This window comes from Geotrypetes seraphini, chromosome 9, assembly GCF_902459505.1.
Source record: "Geotrypetes seraphini chromosome 9, aGeoSer1.1, whole genome shotgun sequence".
Taxonomy (NCBI): Eukaryota; Metazoa; Chordata; class Amphibia; order Gymnophiona; family Dermophiidae; genus Geotrypetes; species Geotrypetes seraphini.
This window is the reverse complement of record NC_047092.1, coordinates 160,102,598-160,117,473: the sequence shown is the minus strand read 5'-3', so window position 1 is coordinate 160,117,473 and position 14,876 is coordinate 160,102,598. Positions and strand designations below refer to the sequence as shown.

The following is a 14,876-nucleotide window of genomic DNA, read 5'->3' as shown; positions in this document are numbered from 1 at the left end:
TCCATTTATAGTTTTAAGTAGTATACAGTAGAATTTAAATTGTATTCTTTCCTGGATTGGAAGCCAATGAGAATTGATGAATGCCTCAGTAATGTGATCATGTTTTTTCAATGAATAGACGAGTCTCAGAGCTGTATTCTGAATTGTCTGTAGTTGTTTAATCATTATTGCAGGGCAGGGGAGGTAGAGGATGTTGCAATGGTCTAGGATACTTAGGATTAGAGATTGTGCTAGGAGCTGAAATTGTGTTTTTTCGAAGAATTTTCGGACTTGTCTAAGGTTTCTCATAACTGCGAAAGATTTCTGTATTGTTTTGTTAATTTGTGGTTGCATGGTGCAGCCTCTGTCAATAGTCATAGCAGTGAATAGATATCTCTCTAATGTGTACATCTCTGGATTTATATATCTGCAAGCATGAATATATATATCTTTTGTTTTCGTAATGCATGCTCTGGTAGCAGAACGGCCAATGTGTCTATGCAATTTATATGAATCTGAATTGTCATATGTTCACACTGATGATTTAGGATCTATTTATGATGCTGCATTAGCTGTTTAATGTACCTTTTAGAGTGCACTAACAGCACAGCAAGTGAATTAGGACAGGCTAAATTGACCATTAAATAACTCACATAGAATGCACCATTTTGGAATGGGAAATGGGTGGGGATTGTGCCTTACAGTCAATGTGAAGGTCATTAATGTGTATTAACTATATGAAGGGCCGCTGAAACGTTCTCAGCCCAGCCAAGAAGAGAATGATGCGGAGCCATGGAACTTACAAGTTCTTCCACACTTTTCTTGATACTTTTCGTTTCAGTGAGGCAAATGCATCTAGTAAATGGGCACAAGTATAAACCAAGCCATTGTGACATCACCGATGAGACTGGCTCTTAGGCATTGCTGGAATGAGGCATTATGACATCACAATACATGAGGCCGTTGAAAAGTTCTCAGCCCCCAGCTAAGAAAAGAATGACGTGGAGCCATGAAACTTACAAGTTATTCCACACTTTTCATGGCACTTTTCATTTCATATCATTGAAAAGAAAAGTGTGGAATAACTTGTAAGTTTCATGGCTCCGCATCATTCTCTTCTTGGCTGGACTGAGAACATTACGGCAGCCCTGAAATAAACCTGCTCTCTCTCTGGCTCCCCGGCTCTCCTGCTCTCTGCCTCCCCTCCCCTGCCTCCTCTGTCCTAACTTGTACATTTGTATACTACTTTCAACTTGATTTTAAAATCAAGCTTTTTCAAATTCAATCTTACCATACTGGTGGCTGGGCTGAAGTTAATAAAAAGTTATGGGCTGAAGGGTTTTGATCCCTGTGCAGCTAAATCATAGCGGAAATGGAATGGTTGCACAGCCCTAGTCCTGAGAGAAAAAGCCGCAGCTACTTGAGAAAAAGGTCCCCAGCATTGCAATTTCACTGGGAGCCTTTGTATACATCCTTAATGTGGAAGGGTATGACTTTCCACAAATATGGGGTCTTTTAACTCTCTCTCTGGCTCCCTGGCTCTCCGCCGCAACCTACTCTCTGCCTCCCCCGACTCTCCTGCTCTCTGCCACCCTTTCCTGCAGCACGAGCCTGTGGTTTTAACCCATGGGTTAAAACCACAGGCTCGCACTGCAGGGAAGGGCAGCAGAGGGCAGATGAGTCTGGGCCAGTAAAAAAAGTTATTTAAAAAAAAAAGAAAGACAGCAAACACATGCGCAGACCATCTACAGGCAAAGTAGATAGTCTGCGGATGCGTCGGGATCACTACCTATTGATCCGTGTCGGCGGATGGGGCCGTGCCTCCGATCGCCCCCATTTGAATGTTCTTCCTTCCAGAATCGATCGGCCCTGCCTGGATCAGCCACGGATCGGCCATGATCGGGCAGGTTAGTGAATTGGGCCCAAAGTAAAAGGAACAAAAACCCCACGTAAAATCCAACAAAGAGAGACGACCAGAACGAAAAAAGTTATATTGCCGTTGTATCGGGTGATGGTGTGTCCGCATCTGGAGTACTGAATACAATATTGATCGCCATACCTTAAGAAGGATATGGCGATACTCGAGAGAGTGCAAAGGAGAGAGACACGTCTGATAAAAGGTATGGAAAATCTTTCATACGCTGAGAGATTAGAGGAACTCGGAAAAGAGGAGACTTAGAGGGGATATGATAGAGACCTACAAGATCATAAAGGGCATAGAGAAGATGGAGAGGGACAGATTCTTCAAACTTTCAAAAAAAGGACGAGAGGGCATTCAGAAAAGTTGAAAGGGGACAGCTTCAAAACAAATGCTAGGAAGTTTTTCTTCACCTAACGTGTGGTGGACACCTGGAATGCGCTTCCATAGGGCGTGATAGGACAGAGGACTCTGCAGCAGGGTTAGAAACACGGAAGACTGTGAAGACCTGCAAAGGGACCTAACGAGACTGGGCAAAAAAGTGGCAAATGAGTTTTAACGTAGAGAAATGCAAGGTCATGCATGTAGGGAAAAAGAACCCGATGTTCATCTACAAAATGTGGGGAACACTGCTAGGGGTGAGTAACCTGGAAAGGGACCTGGGGGTGATGGTCGACACATCACTGAAACCATCGGCGCAATGTGCGACAGCCTCAAAGAAAGCAAACAGAATGCTGGGCATCATCAAAAAGGGTATCACAATCCGGACGAAGGACGTCATCATGCCGCTGTATCGTGCAATGGTGCGCCCACACCTGGAGTACTGTGTTCAATACTGGTCGCCGTACCTCAAGAAGGACATGGCGGTACTCGCGGGAGTGCAGAGGAGGGCGACTAAACTGATAAAAGGTATGGAAAATTTTTCATACGCTGACAGGTTAAAAATGCTGGGGCTGTTCTCCCTGGAGAAGAGGAGACTTAGAGGGGACATGATAGAAACCTTCAAAATCCTTAAGGGCATAGAGAAAGTGAATAAGGACAGATTCTTCAAACTGTGGGGAGCCACAAGCACTAGGGGGTCACTCGGAGAAATTGAAAGGGGACAGGTTTAGAACAAATGCTAGAAAGTTCTTTTTTACCCAGAGGGTGGTGGACACATGGAACGCGCTTCTGGAGGATGTGATAAGCCAGAACTCTGTACAGGGGTTCAAGGAGGGTTTGGATAGGTTCCTGGAGGATAAAGGGATAGAGGGGTACAGATAGAACTTGAGGTAGGTTATAGAAGTGGTTAGAAACCACTTCACAGGTCGCAGACCTGATGGGCCACCGCGGGAGCGGACCGCTGGGCGAGATGGACCTCGGTCTAACCCAGTGGAGGCAACTTCTTATGTTCTTATGACAGTATTGGGGTTCAAGAAGGGATTGGACAATTTTCTGTTGGGATAGAGGGGTATAGATAGAGGATTACTCCACAGGTCTTGGACCTGTTGGGCCACCGCGTGAGCGGACTGCTGGGCACGATGGACCTCTGGTCTGACCCAGCAGAGGCACTGCTTATGTTCTTATGAGAGAAGAAGTGGGGAGTGGGACAGAACATGTCAACCTTGGGACAAACAAACTTTTATTTCTCTAAATTCAAAATAAATGTATTTATTTTGAATTTATAGAAATAATAGTTTGTTTGTCGCAAGGTTGACGTGTTCTGTCCCACTCGCCACTTGTTCTCTCTTTGTTGGATTTTACGTGGGGTTTTTGTTCCTTTTACTTTGTTCTGCAGTTTTATGCAAACCACTTAGTAGCAATGGCATTGTTTGCAATTAGCAGTACATGAGGGGCTGCTGAAAAGTTCTCAGCCCAACCTTTTACTAAGGTGCACTATGCATTTTAGCGTGCGCTAACCATGTGCTAAACGCTAATGTGTGTATGCTAGTCTATGGACGTGTTAGCGGTTAGCGCACGCTAAAACGCTCAGCGCACCTTAGTAAAACAGGGGGCAAGTCCAGTGATTTTCCACATTTTTTTTTTATTTTGTTCCGTCTGAATAATATGGAATGACAAAAAGCGGAAAATCGTTGGACTCAGTGTATAGCTCTTGACTGAGACTGCCCCAGCTTTGTTGGTCGGGCTGAGAACTTTTCAGTGTCCTCTCGTGTCAAGTCTTGTTTAAAAAGAAATAAATAAAACTTTAGGTCATTTTTAAAACTAAGGTGACGACTGATTTAAAAAAAATGGTAGGATGTTGTGCAGAGCCTGCCTTGCCAATTGTAGTGCCCTGTGCAAACCCGTTCAGGGGACCCAGGGCAGCCTATTATGTCCCCTTGGCTTTGAACACCATCCCCCACCTTAAAAAAAAACATGCATTTCTCTATAGAGAACTCAGGACAGCTGCAGTGATTCACATAGGCTGTCTGCTGCTGACCCTTTAGTCTCATCTCATATTGCATCCCGCCCTTGCAGAACCAGGAAGTTATGTCAGAAGGGGTTGGTTGGACACAGCAGAGACCAAGGTCTGAAGTTGGTGGCAGACAGCCTATGTGAATCCCTGCTGCTACCCTGAGCTGTCAATGGAGAAATGCTGTTTTAAGGTAGGGACGTTCAGCGACAAGGCCCCTAGGAGTGCAAAGCCCTGTCCGGCCACCTCTGTCATCCTGGTGTCAGGTCAAAAGCGCGCCGGGACAAAGGCGCGAGCAGACAACTGAGCGCAGTGCGGAGGCACGCGCTGAAGAAAAAGACTGTTTTTAGGGGCTACGACGGGGGTGTGTGGGGGGAAACCCCCCCACTTTACTTAATACAGATCGCGCCGCGTTGTGGGGGTGTTGGGGGGGTTTGGGGGGTTGTAACCCCCCACATTTTACTGAAAACTTAACTTTTTCCCTGTTTTTAGGGAAAAAGTTACGTTTTCACTAAAATGTGGGGGGTTACAACCCCCCAAACCCCCCACAATGCCGCCGCGATATGTATTAAGTAAAGTGGGGGGGGCTCCCCAACAAAAACCCCCGTCGCAGCCCCTAAAAACAGTCTTTTTCTTCGGCGCGCGCCTCCATCTTGCGCTCAGTTGTCGGCGCGCGCCTTTGTCTTCCGCGTTACTGTCTATGAACCGTCATCCTTGCTTAAGGCTGGCCCTGATGTTATGCAGGAAGTAAAAGATGAGGGCTTCTTCCTACTAGTATTGGTTGGGGTTGTTTTTTTTTTTTCTCAAAGCATGAAAAATATTTTAAAAAGTATATTGTTCCCATGGGGACTAATGGGAGCTGCAGAAGCTGTGCCAAGATTTCATTCCAGCCTTGAGTAAGAGTAAACATATCTGAGCTGGAGAGCTGCTCGGGGTAAATAAAATGTGTTTACGTGGTGCATGGGTGCTTAAAGCTGGTTTTTGGGCAGACTACATAGTCTTAATGGAGGGTTTATGCTGGCTCCTCCAAATATCTTTTATGGGCTGTGATGAATATTTTATTTATTTACCTCACACTAGAATACTCACTTTTGTGCTAAACTCCAAAGTGGTGTACATCAATATTTACTATTTATCAGCTCTTACAACAGTTGCTTTTTCAATATTTTACACAAGTTGCCTGCCAAACACCAAAATGAATTCCTATGAATCAAGTGGAAAAGCTGCAACGTAAACTTTATTATCTATCCATTTGTTTGTTTTCTTCTCTATTTCACATGGGCCAGATTATTCCTGCATTGTCTTTTCCTCTAGAACAGGGGTGTCAAAGTCCCTCCTCGAGGGCCGCAATCCAGTCGGGTTTTCAGGATTTCCCCAATGAATATGCAAGAGCTCTATTAGCATACAATGAAAGCAGCGCATGCAAGTAGATCTCATGCATATTCATTGGGGGGAAATCCTGAAAACCCGACTGGATTGCGGCCCTCGAGGAGGGACTTTGACACCCCTGCCCTAGAAAGAACCCTTAGCACATCTGGCCAAATGAGCAAAGTGTGAGAGTGCAAGGTGCCTTTTACTTAGCTGCACTAAGGCCCTAATTGATTTAGCGCACGCTAAACGCTAACGCGTGCATGTTAGTCTATGGACGCATTAGCGGTTAGTATGCGCTAATTTGATTAGCGCACGCTAATCGGTTAGCGCACCTTAGTACAAGAGGGGGATAAGAAATGTAACATAGTAACATAGTAGATGACGGCAGATAAAGACCCGAATGGTCCATCCAGTCTGCCCAATCTGATTCAATTTAAATTATTATTATTTTTTTTTCTTCTTAGCTATTTCTGGGTGAGAATCCAAAGCTTTACCCGGTACTGTGCTTGGGTTCCAACTGCCGAAATCTCTGTTAAGACTTACTCCAGCCCATCTACACCCTCCCAGCCATTGAAGCCCTCCCCTGCCCATCCTCCTCCAAACGGCCATGCACAGACACAGACCGTACAAGTCTGCCCAGTAACTGGCCTAGTTCAATCTTTAATATTATTTTCTGATTCTAAATCTTCTGTGTTCATCCCACGCTTCTTTGAACTCAGTCACAGTTTTACTCTCCACCACCTCTCTCGGGAGCGCATTCCAGGCATCCACCACCCTCTCCGTAAAGTAGAATTTCCTAACATTGCCCCTGAATCTACCACCCCTCAACCTCAAATTATGTCCTCTGGTTTTACCATTTTCTTTTCTCTGGAAAAGATTTTGTTCTACGTTAATACCCTTTAAGTATTTGAACGTCTGAATCATATCTCCCCTGTCTCTCCTTTCCTCTAGGGTATACATATTCAGGGCTTCTAGTCTCTCCTCATACGTCTTCTGGCGCAAGCCTCCTATCATTTTCGTCGCCCTCCTCTGGACCGCCTCAAGTCTTCTTACGTCTTTCGCCAGATACGGTCTCCAAAACTGAACACAATACTCCAAGTGGGGCCTCACCAATGACCTGTACAGGGGCATCAACACCTTCTTCCTTCTACTGACTACGCCTCTCTTTATACAGCCCAGAATCCTTCTGGCAGCAGCCACTGCCTTCTCACACTGTTTTTTCGCCTTTAGATCTTCGGACACTATCACCCCAAGGTCCCTCTCCCCGTCCGTGCATATCAGCTTCTCTCCTCCCAGCATATACGGCTCCTTCCTATTATTAATCCCCAAATGCATTACTCTGCATTTCTTTGCATTGAATTTTAGTTGCCAGGCATTAGACCATTCCTCTAACTTTTGCAGATCCTTTTTCATATTTTCCACTCCCTCTACGGTGTCTACTCTGTTACAAATCTTGGTATCATCTGCAAAAAGGCACACTTTTCCTTCTAACCCTGGTCTTAATATACACTTATATGCTAAGCTCATTTCTCGCACGACCATTAAAAGGAACTTTTTTTCCCATTGGTTTTATCAGTGGATGTGCGCTAGTGTAAGCATTCAAACTATTTAGCTGATTAGCACATCCATGCCCATTCTGTGCCCCCTCCCTCCCCCCCAAAAAATAAATAAATAATTACTATGCAGTTAGCAAAATGCTTTAGTGCATTCCATGGTAGGCAATTCTTGCCTAACGGAGGTTACTAAAAGGGCCCCTTAATTTCAGCCCACTCCTTAAGCTTTGTAAAGGTAGATCTGTATTGAGGCATTTAGAGCTATTTTCTGTCCACATTTGGCATTAAGCTGGCTCTTGCCAGAATATTGCAGAGATTCTGGCTCCTCTTATAGTCTAAATTTTGATGGTATGGCGGAGTGGCCTAGTTGTTAGAGCAGCTGTCTTAGCACCCTGAGGTTTTGAGTTCTCTTCCTACTGCAGCTCTTTGTGACTCTGGGCAAGTCACTTAACATTTCATCGCCCCAGGTACAAAAGATGTATCTGTCTAAAATATGTAAACATTTTGGTTGTGTTACCACATATAAAAACTTGTATTATCAAGTCCCATACCACCCCTCCTCCATTTTAAACACTTCAGTTGCCATTTTTTTATACGCTGATTGCAACATTCATAAATATATTCAACTCTGCTATCCATAAACACCCAAATTCTGTATATAATGCCTAAAGTTGTATATGTACAACTGTGCATGAAAGCAATGGAAGTAAGGAGGTTAGATTGAGACCATTTAAAACAATGGGGAAATCCTGAAATCGCGACTGTATTGCGGCCCTCGAGGAGGGACTTTGATACCCCTGCTCTAGTACTATAAGACAATATGCAATCATTATTTGGATAACAGCTGCCATTATCCAGATCAATTGCCTTTGAATATCTAAGCCTAGGTTTCTATTTCTATCAATGAAATATGTATGCCAAACATAAATTAATTTTAAGTAACATTCATTTACTCTGCTGTCCATGAATGTGCCACATCTTTGCTGTTATCTCAGTATCTGTATAGTATTTCTTTACTATGATTCTTTTCGATTACATTTGCCCAAGGAAGTCCCTTGTATATGATAGCTAGTGCATGCAGAAGAGCTCTTTAACCCTTTAATTGGCAGATGGTGAAACGGCTGCTTTATGCCACTTGACGTTGAACGAGAGCAACAGTGCCAAGTAACAGGCATTTGGAAATGTAGATCTCCCATAAGAGCCATAGGAAACACATGTTGCTGCTGAGCAACAATGCCAAATAAAGGATTTTTTTTTTTTTATTCTTTCTTAAATTTTCAAACTAGCAACAAGTGCAAACAATATACATACATATATAAATAATCACAATAAGCACTTATAATCTGTCAGTAACAATACAGAAAGAATAAACCCCCCACCCCCGTCAAATATTTTCAAACAGGGAATACAATTAAACAAAAGAGATACCCCCCTACCACCCATCCCTCCCTTGAATGTGTGCTAAAACAACAGAAAATATAGATAAAATACAACTATAATGAAGTCAAAAAAGATGTCAATGGACCCCAAACTAATTTGAATATCTTAGTATGCCCTAGCATGTCAACATTCATTTTCTCATACTTATAACATAAGCATAAATTCGCCCACCAAAAAGTAAAACTAAGGCGATCCCAATTTTTCCAATTATGAGTAACCATTTGAATGGCTAAGCCGACATTTATTCCCATTTGCATGGAAAAGCCAACATTTATATCTGTCCAATGAGGGTTTAAGATGCAATATCATCCCACACATGACAACATTATATGTCAATGGAATCGATGACTCCAGTATGATATTAATCTGTCCCCATATTGACTTCCAAAAGTTGAGTATCAAAGGACAATAGAACAACAAATGATCCCGTGTTCCTATGTCTAGATGACAGTGCCAGCATCTACTAGATTTTGAACTATCTAACTTTTGTAATCTAACAGGGGTCCAAAAACTTCTATGCAACAAAAAAAAAAGGATTAAGAATATGCATAAGGAAAAGGTGGGTCTCAGAGCGAACTATAAAAAAAAAAATTCATTTGCGTTTTTCTCTTATTTCATGAAACCCTTTTGTCACAATCTCCTGCAGAAACATTTATCCAGCACTTATCTTAAATCTGCTTGCTAAAACAGCTACAATGCAATCTTGAAACAATTTTATTTTCCAATCCAATGCTGTCAGCTTTTCACAGCTAACGAGCCACTACGTCAGAGAGCTGTAAGAAGTGCTGTGTTGTGCACTTCATTCAATAGTGACATTTCACCCGTCAACAGTTCCCTGGTGCAGTGGCTTGTAGAAATTTTGTGCACAAAAGAGGTGAGACCTCATTTGGAATAGCGTGTTCAATTCTGGAAATTGTGCCTTCAAAGAGATATAAACAGGACGGAGTCGGTCCAGAGGAAGGCTACTAAAATGATCAGTGTTTCTCAACTCAGTCCTGGAGTACCCCTTTGCCTGTCAGATTTTCCAAGATATCCACAATGAATGCTCATTCACTTGATTTGCATACACTGCCACAATTATATGCAAATTTCTTTCATGCATATTCATTCTGGATGTTCTGAAAACCTGACTGGCAAGGGGGTACTCCAGGACTGAGTTGAGAAACACTGGTCTACGTCATTAGACGTTTGGGGACACAGACTTCAAGATCTCAATCTGTATACTTTGGAGAAAGGGGGCAGAGGGGAGATATGATAGAAATGTTTAAATACCTATGTGGCATAAATACACATAAGGCAAGTCTCTTTCAATTGAAAGGAAACTCTGAACTGAGGGGGCATAGGATAGACTCAGAAGTAACCTCAGAAAATACTCTTTCATTGAAAGGGTGGTGAATGCATGGAACAGCCTCCTGTGCAGGTTTTGGCCAGGTACTAGTGACCTGGATTGGCCACCGTGAGAACGGGCTACTGGGCTTGAATGACCATTGGTCTGACCTAGTAAAGCTTTTCTTATGTTCTTATGTGACCCAAGTATAGAACAATTAAGCCACTGTAACATCACTGATGAGGTTGGCTCTGAGGCATTGTGGAATGACGCATTATGACATCACAATCTCAGCTGTGGAATGTTGCTCTCATTAGGGTTCTGGAATCTTGCTGCTCTTTGAGATTCTGGAATGTTGCTACTCGGGTTTTGGCCAGGTACTAGTGACCTGGGTTGGCCACCGTGAGAACGGGCTACTGGGCTTGGCGGACCATTGTTCTGACCTAGTAAAGCCATTCTTATGTTCTTATCTGAACTCAAGAAGGCTTGGGACAAGTATGTTGGATCTCTAAGGGAGAGGAGAGGAAAGTAGGGGGCATGGATAGGCAGATTCAGTGGCATAGCGAGGGTGAGAAGTGCCTTAGGGCAGCGGTGCTCCTCCCCTGCCCTTGTCTCCACCCCCTGCTCCTTCCCCGCTCCTGCCTGACAGGTGCCATTCGCACCCTCCTTCCCTTCCCTCATACCTCTAGTTGAAGTTGTTGCTCGTGGTGGTCAACAACGTGCTCTTTGCAATGCTGTCACTTCTCCCACTGATGCCACTTCCGGGATGCTGATGTGGTCACGAAGAGCACATCACTGACCACCACGAACAACTTCTTTAACTAGAGCTATGGGGGAAGGGAAGGGAGTGGTGCATGTGGAGGGGAGGAATGGGATGAGGCAGGTGTGGAGAAGTGGTGGGGTGTTAGTGCCCCCACCATCATGGCGCCTGGGGTGGACCACCCCTTACCCCCCCTTACTAAGCCACTGGGCAGACTGGATAGGCCAAATGGTCTTTATCTGCCCCGGGCACCTCTTACCCTCGCTACACCACTGGTTGCATGTGCTAAATTTAAGGGCTCCTTTTACAAAGCCACGGTAGCAATTCTACCACAGCAAATTCACTAAAGTCCATTCAATTCCTAGGTGCTTCAGTGCATTTGCTGCTGGAGCATCACTACCATCACTGGCGTAGTAAGGGGGATGTGGGAGGGGCACGTCTTTGCAAAGGGCGCAGACACCCTTCCTCCTCTCTGCCTCCCTAATTCCCGATCCCCCCCTGCTGTGCTCCCCTTCCTTTCCCTTCTCTTGCACTTCTTTCATTTATCCTGTGCGAGAAGCATTACAAACTTGCTGCCCGCGTCGGGCCCCCTGCCTAGCAAGTGACATCAGAGGGATAGCCAACATGACATGGGCAGCAATTTCATGCTGTTGCTCTTGCCTGGTATGGGGGAAGGGAAAGGGGGTTGCGCGTGTGGTGGTGGTAGTTTCAAGTTTCTTTATTTTTGATATACCATTTATCATACAGGTATCTAAATGGTTTACAATAAAATATATTATAAAATTTAAAAAGGAATAAAAACTTATGTAAACTAAAAAAGGGGAAACATTTACGCATGGACATACATGATACATTAGGAGAGAATATTTTTTTATTTATTTATTCAATTTTCTATACCGTTTTCCCAGGGGTGCTCAGAACGGTTTACATGCATTTATTCAGGTACTCATGCAGTTTTCCCTGTCTATCCTGGCAGGCTCACAATCTATCTAACGTACCTGGGGCAATAGGGGAATTAAATGACTTGCCCAGAGTCACATGGAGCAGCATGGGATTTGAACCCACAACCTCAGGATGCAGCGGCTCAAGCTTTAACCACTACGCCACTCTAGAAATCAGAGTGCAGTAAAAATGAGCCAAGTATAGGACAATCAAGCCATTGTGACATCACTGAGAAGGTTGGCTTTTAGGCATTGGTGGAATGAGGTATTATGATGTCACAATACCAACTCTAGTTATCAGAGGCTGAAGCTTTTCACACTATTTATTCTATACCATTCTCTCAGAGGAGTTCAGAATGGTTTATATGGACTTATTCAGGTACTCAAGCATCTTTCCCTGTCTGTCCCAGCAGGCTCACAATCTATCTAACATACCTGGGGCAATGGAGGGATTAAGTGATTTGCCCAGGGTCACAAGGAGCAGCATGGGTTTGAACCCACAACCTCAGGCTGCTGAGGCTGTAGCTTTAACCATCGAGATGAAAATAAAAAATGGGAAAGGGAGGTACAATTAAGCTGGGGAGGTCGCTTCTAAAAAAAGCATTTTGGTTGCCTTAAAATTTCTGCAGAGGATAGTCGGGTTTCGAGGGAATAGTATGTACAAAATAAAAACGTCTTTAAAGAGGAACGTTTTAAGTTTGGATTTGAATTTATCTAAAGAGTTTTCTAGACGAAGGTTGGTGGGAAGAGCATTCCACAATGTGGGAGCTGTGACAGAGAAAATGGATTTACGTGTAGTGTCATGAAAGAGTTCTCTTATTGGAGGAATGGTGAGTAAGTTTCGATTACTAGATCGTAGAGTCCTTCAAGATGCATATGGTGGTGGTGGTGGGGGAGGGGGATCAAGAAAACTGGGGGCAGAGAAGAGAGTGGGGGAGGGACTCCACCATCCCTGGCGCCACTTACCCTCGCTACGCTGGCTTTATAAAAAGTGGCCCCAAGTGCATAGTAACAATGCTCAATCCCACTGTGTATTCTTTTCAATGACTATAAAATTGCTGCTCATTGATCACTGGCTACAGCTGGGTGCTCAGTGCTTATCTTTTGCGAATGGCAAATCAATAGCTATATCTTGTATAGCGAAAGCAAAACGCTGCAGGTTAGAAGACACAGGCACGAGGTATAATTCTAAAGAACCCCCAGAATCCACTTTATGAGAGTTTAGGTGTCATAGAGGCAAAAGTAGCAGGTTTTCACAAGCACAGCTTCATGCAAAAATGATGATATTCTGGGTTGTTTACATATCTTTGGAGCACAAAGCTCCTTTTTAAAATAAATAAATGAATAAATTTGCACGTTTGCAATTCACATGCAATATTTATTTAAATTCAAAATTCATGAGCTGCTGCCATGCAATATCATGCACAGCAGCTCTGGGCTCATGAATTTTAAATTTTGCAAAAAAAAAAAAACTGACACAGGAAAAGTTTTTCATGGGTCATTTATTTGCAAGAAATGCAATTTACCTCAGCGCGCGCATTGTGTTCCTTAAGAAAAGCAAACGTACAAGTCTGTGTACACAATAAACCCGAGACTGGATCAACCCTGTCGGGTGAATCTGGATCCAGTTGGCAACCTTACTCAGTACAATCCTGGCTCATGGCATGTTGGAATATTTTCGAAGGGGCACCGCTTCTGTATTAATACCTGAAGGAAATTGAAACATTTTGTGTAATGTTGTTACATGAAAATAAAACTGGATGACTTGGTTATTTTTCAGCATAAAACACTGAAGTAAATTATTGCAGGGCTGCTGCTATTCTGTTTACATTTTTCTGCTTTATCTTTGAATTTAGCAAAAAGAAGAGGCTTTGAATTCAATGTATCATTCCAGCAAGGTTATGGAATTTACAAGATATCCCAAGAAAATCACAGTGTGGATGAGAACTCCATATCATTTCATAACCTGACGAACTATGACTCTGAAAGCGCAAAGAGGTCTCAAAGAGAAATCAGCAGACTGATCAGTTCTTCTGCAGCTGGGTCTAGTACCAAACCTTTGCAGGAGAATTTGATGTATAAAGATATAAGAAAGAGCAGAAACACTACCAGCACAGAGACCAGACAAGATATAGCCAATGAAGACATCATGGGCTGTGCTCTTCTTGACAATAAGGAGGCATTCCAGAGGGAAGATGATCTGCACTTTGAAAAGTCGGCATTCTTTGAAGGGCCGGAACGAAGGCTGTCTCACGAGGAGAGTCGCAAACCAGATCTCTCAGACTGGGAATGGTGTCGGAGTAAATCTGAGCGGAACCCTCGCCAGGTAGGATGTGGTTTGCAAGACACAGGTGCCATTTAATCAAGACAAACAAAATACAAATTGTATACTGCTAATCAAATGTTTTCTCTCATTTCAGTTATAAATGATTTTATTTCTGCACAAAGCCAAATAGATTATGAAAGCAATAATAATAATAATAAATTTATTCTTTTATACCGCCATTACCAAGAGTTCTAGGCGGTTTACACCATAAGAAACTGATCAGCGAAATACATTCATACCATAAAAATAAAATCATTATAAAAAGTTAAAAAGGAATTACAATCGTAAAAATACCCAACTAAGTAATAAATTTGTCAAACAAGAGGTTAGTTTACAATTACATAATCCCATGCGTAGTGTTTAATGAGTCAGGAAGCAAGCCTAAAAGTATTCCAACAAAACCTTGGAAGACTTCATTCTTTCTAATAAGGTTTAGTAGGAAGGGTTTGGGGTTTTTATGTCTGCTAATAGTTAGTTTTAAAGGATAAGATTGAATTTCATATAGAATTGTAAGCGACTGTCAAGATCCTCAGGTGTGGGCTTTGTCTCTGTCATCACTTCCTAGGCATGGGTCCAGGAAGTGATGTCAGAAGAGCCGACGCAGGCCCAACAGCAGGTTGGGGGGTTGGTGCTTATGCCAGGAACGTTACAGAGGTACAGGAGTAGGGAAGCGGAATGCGTGCACAGCAGTGGGGAGGCGGGGAAGGAGCAGGGGGAGTGGATAGGAGGACAGGTGCTGCAACTCAGCACCCGGGGCGGACCGCCCCTACCCCCCTTTACTATACCACTGGATTCAGTTTCCTGATGAACCTCATAGGGTTTAGGGTCCCTCAGACTACTACTTAGTTAAACTCTTATGGTGCTGGATC

General features: G+C 43.4%; 1 protein-coding gene across 1 annotated transcript in view; it reads left to right on the top strand.

Annotated features, from left to right (window-relative positions):
• The window catches only part of GPR149 (G protein-coupled receptor 149), a 64,280-nt gene that overhangs the window by 20,825 nt on the left and 28,579 nt on the right, over positions 1–14,876 (top strand). The window contains exon 3 of the mRNA XM_033957536.1: positions 13,538–14,007. Within this exon, the coding sequence (XP_033813427.1) occupies positions 13,538–14,007 (470 nt within the window). The remainder of the gene's footprint in view (positions 1–13,537; positions 14,008–14,876) is intronic.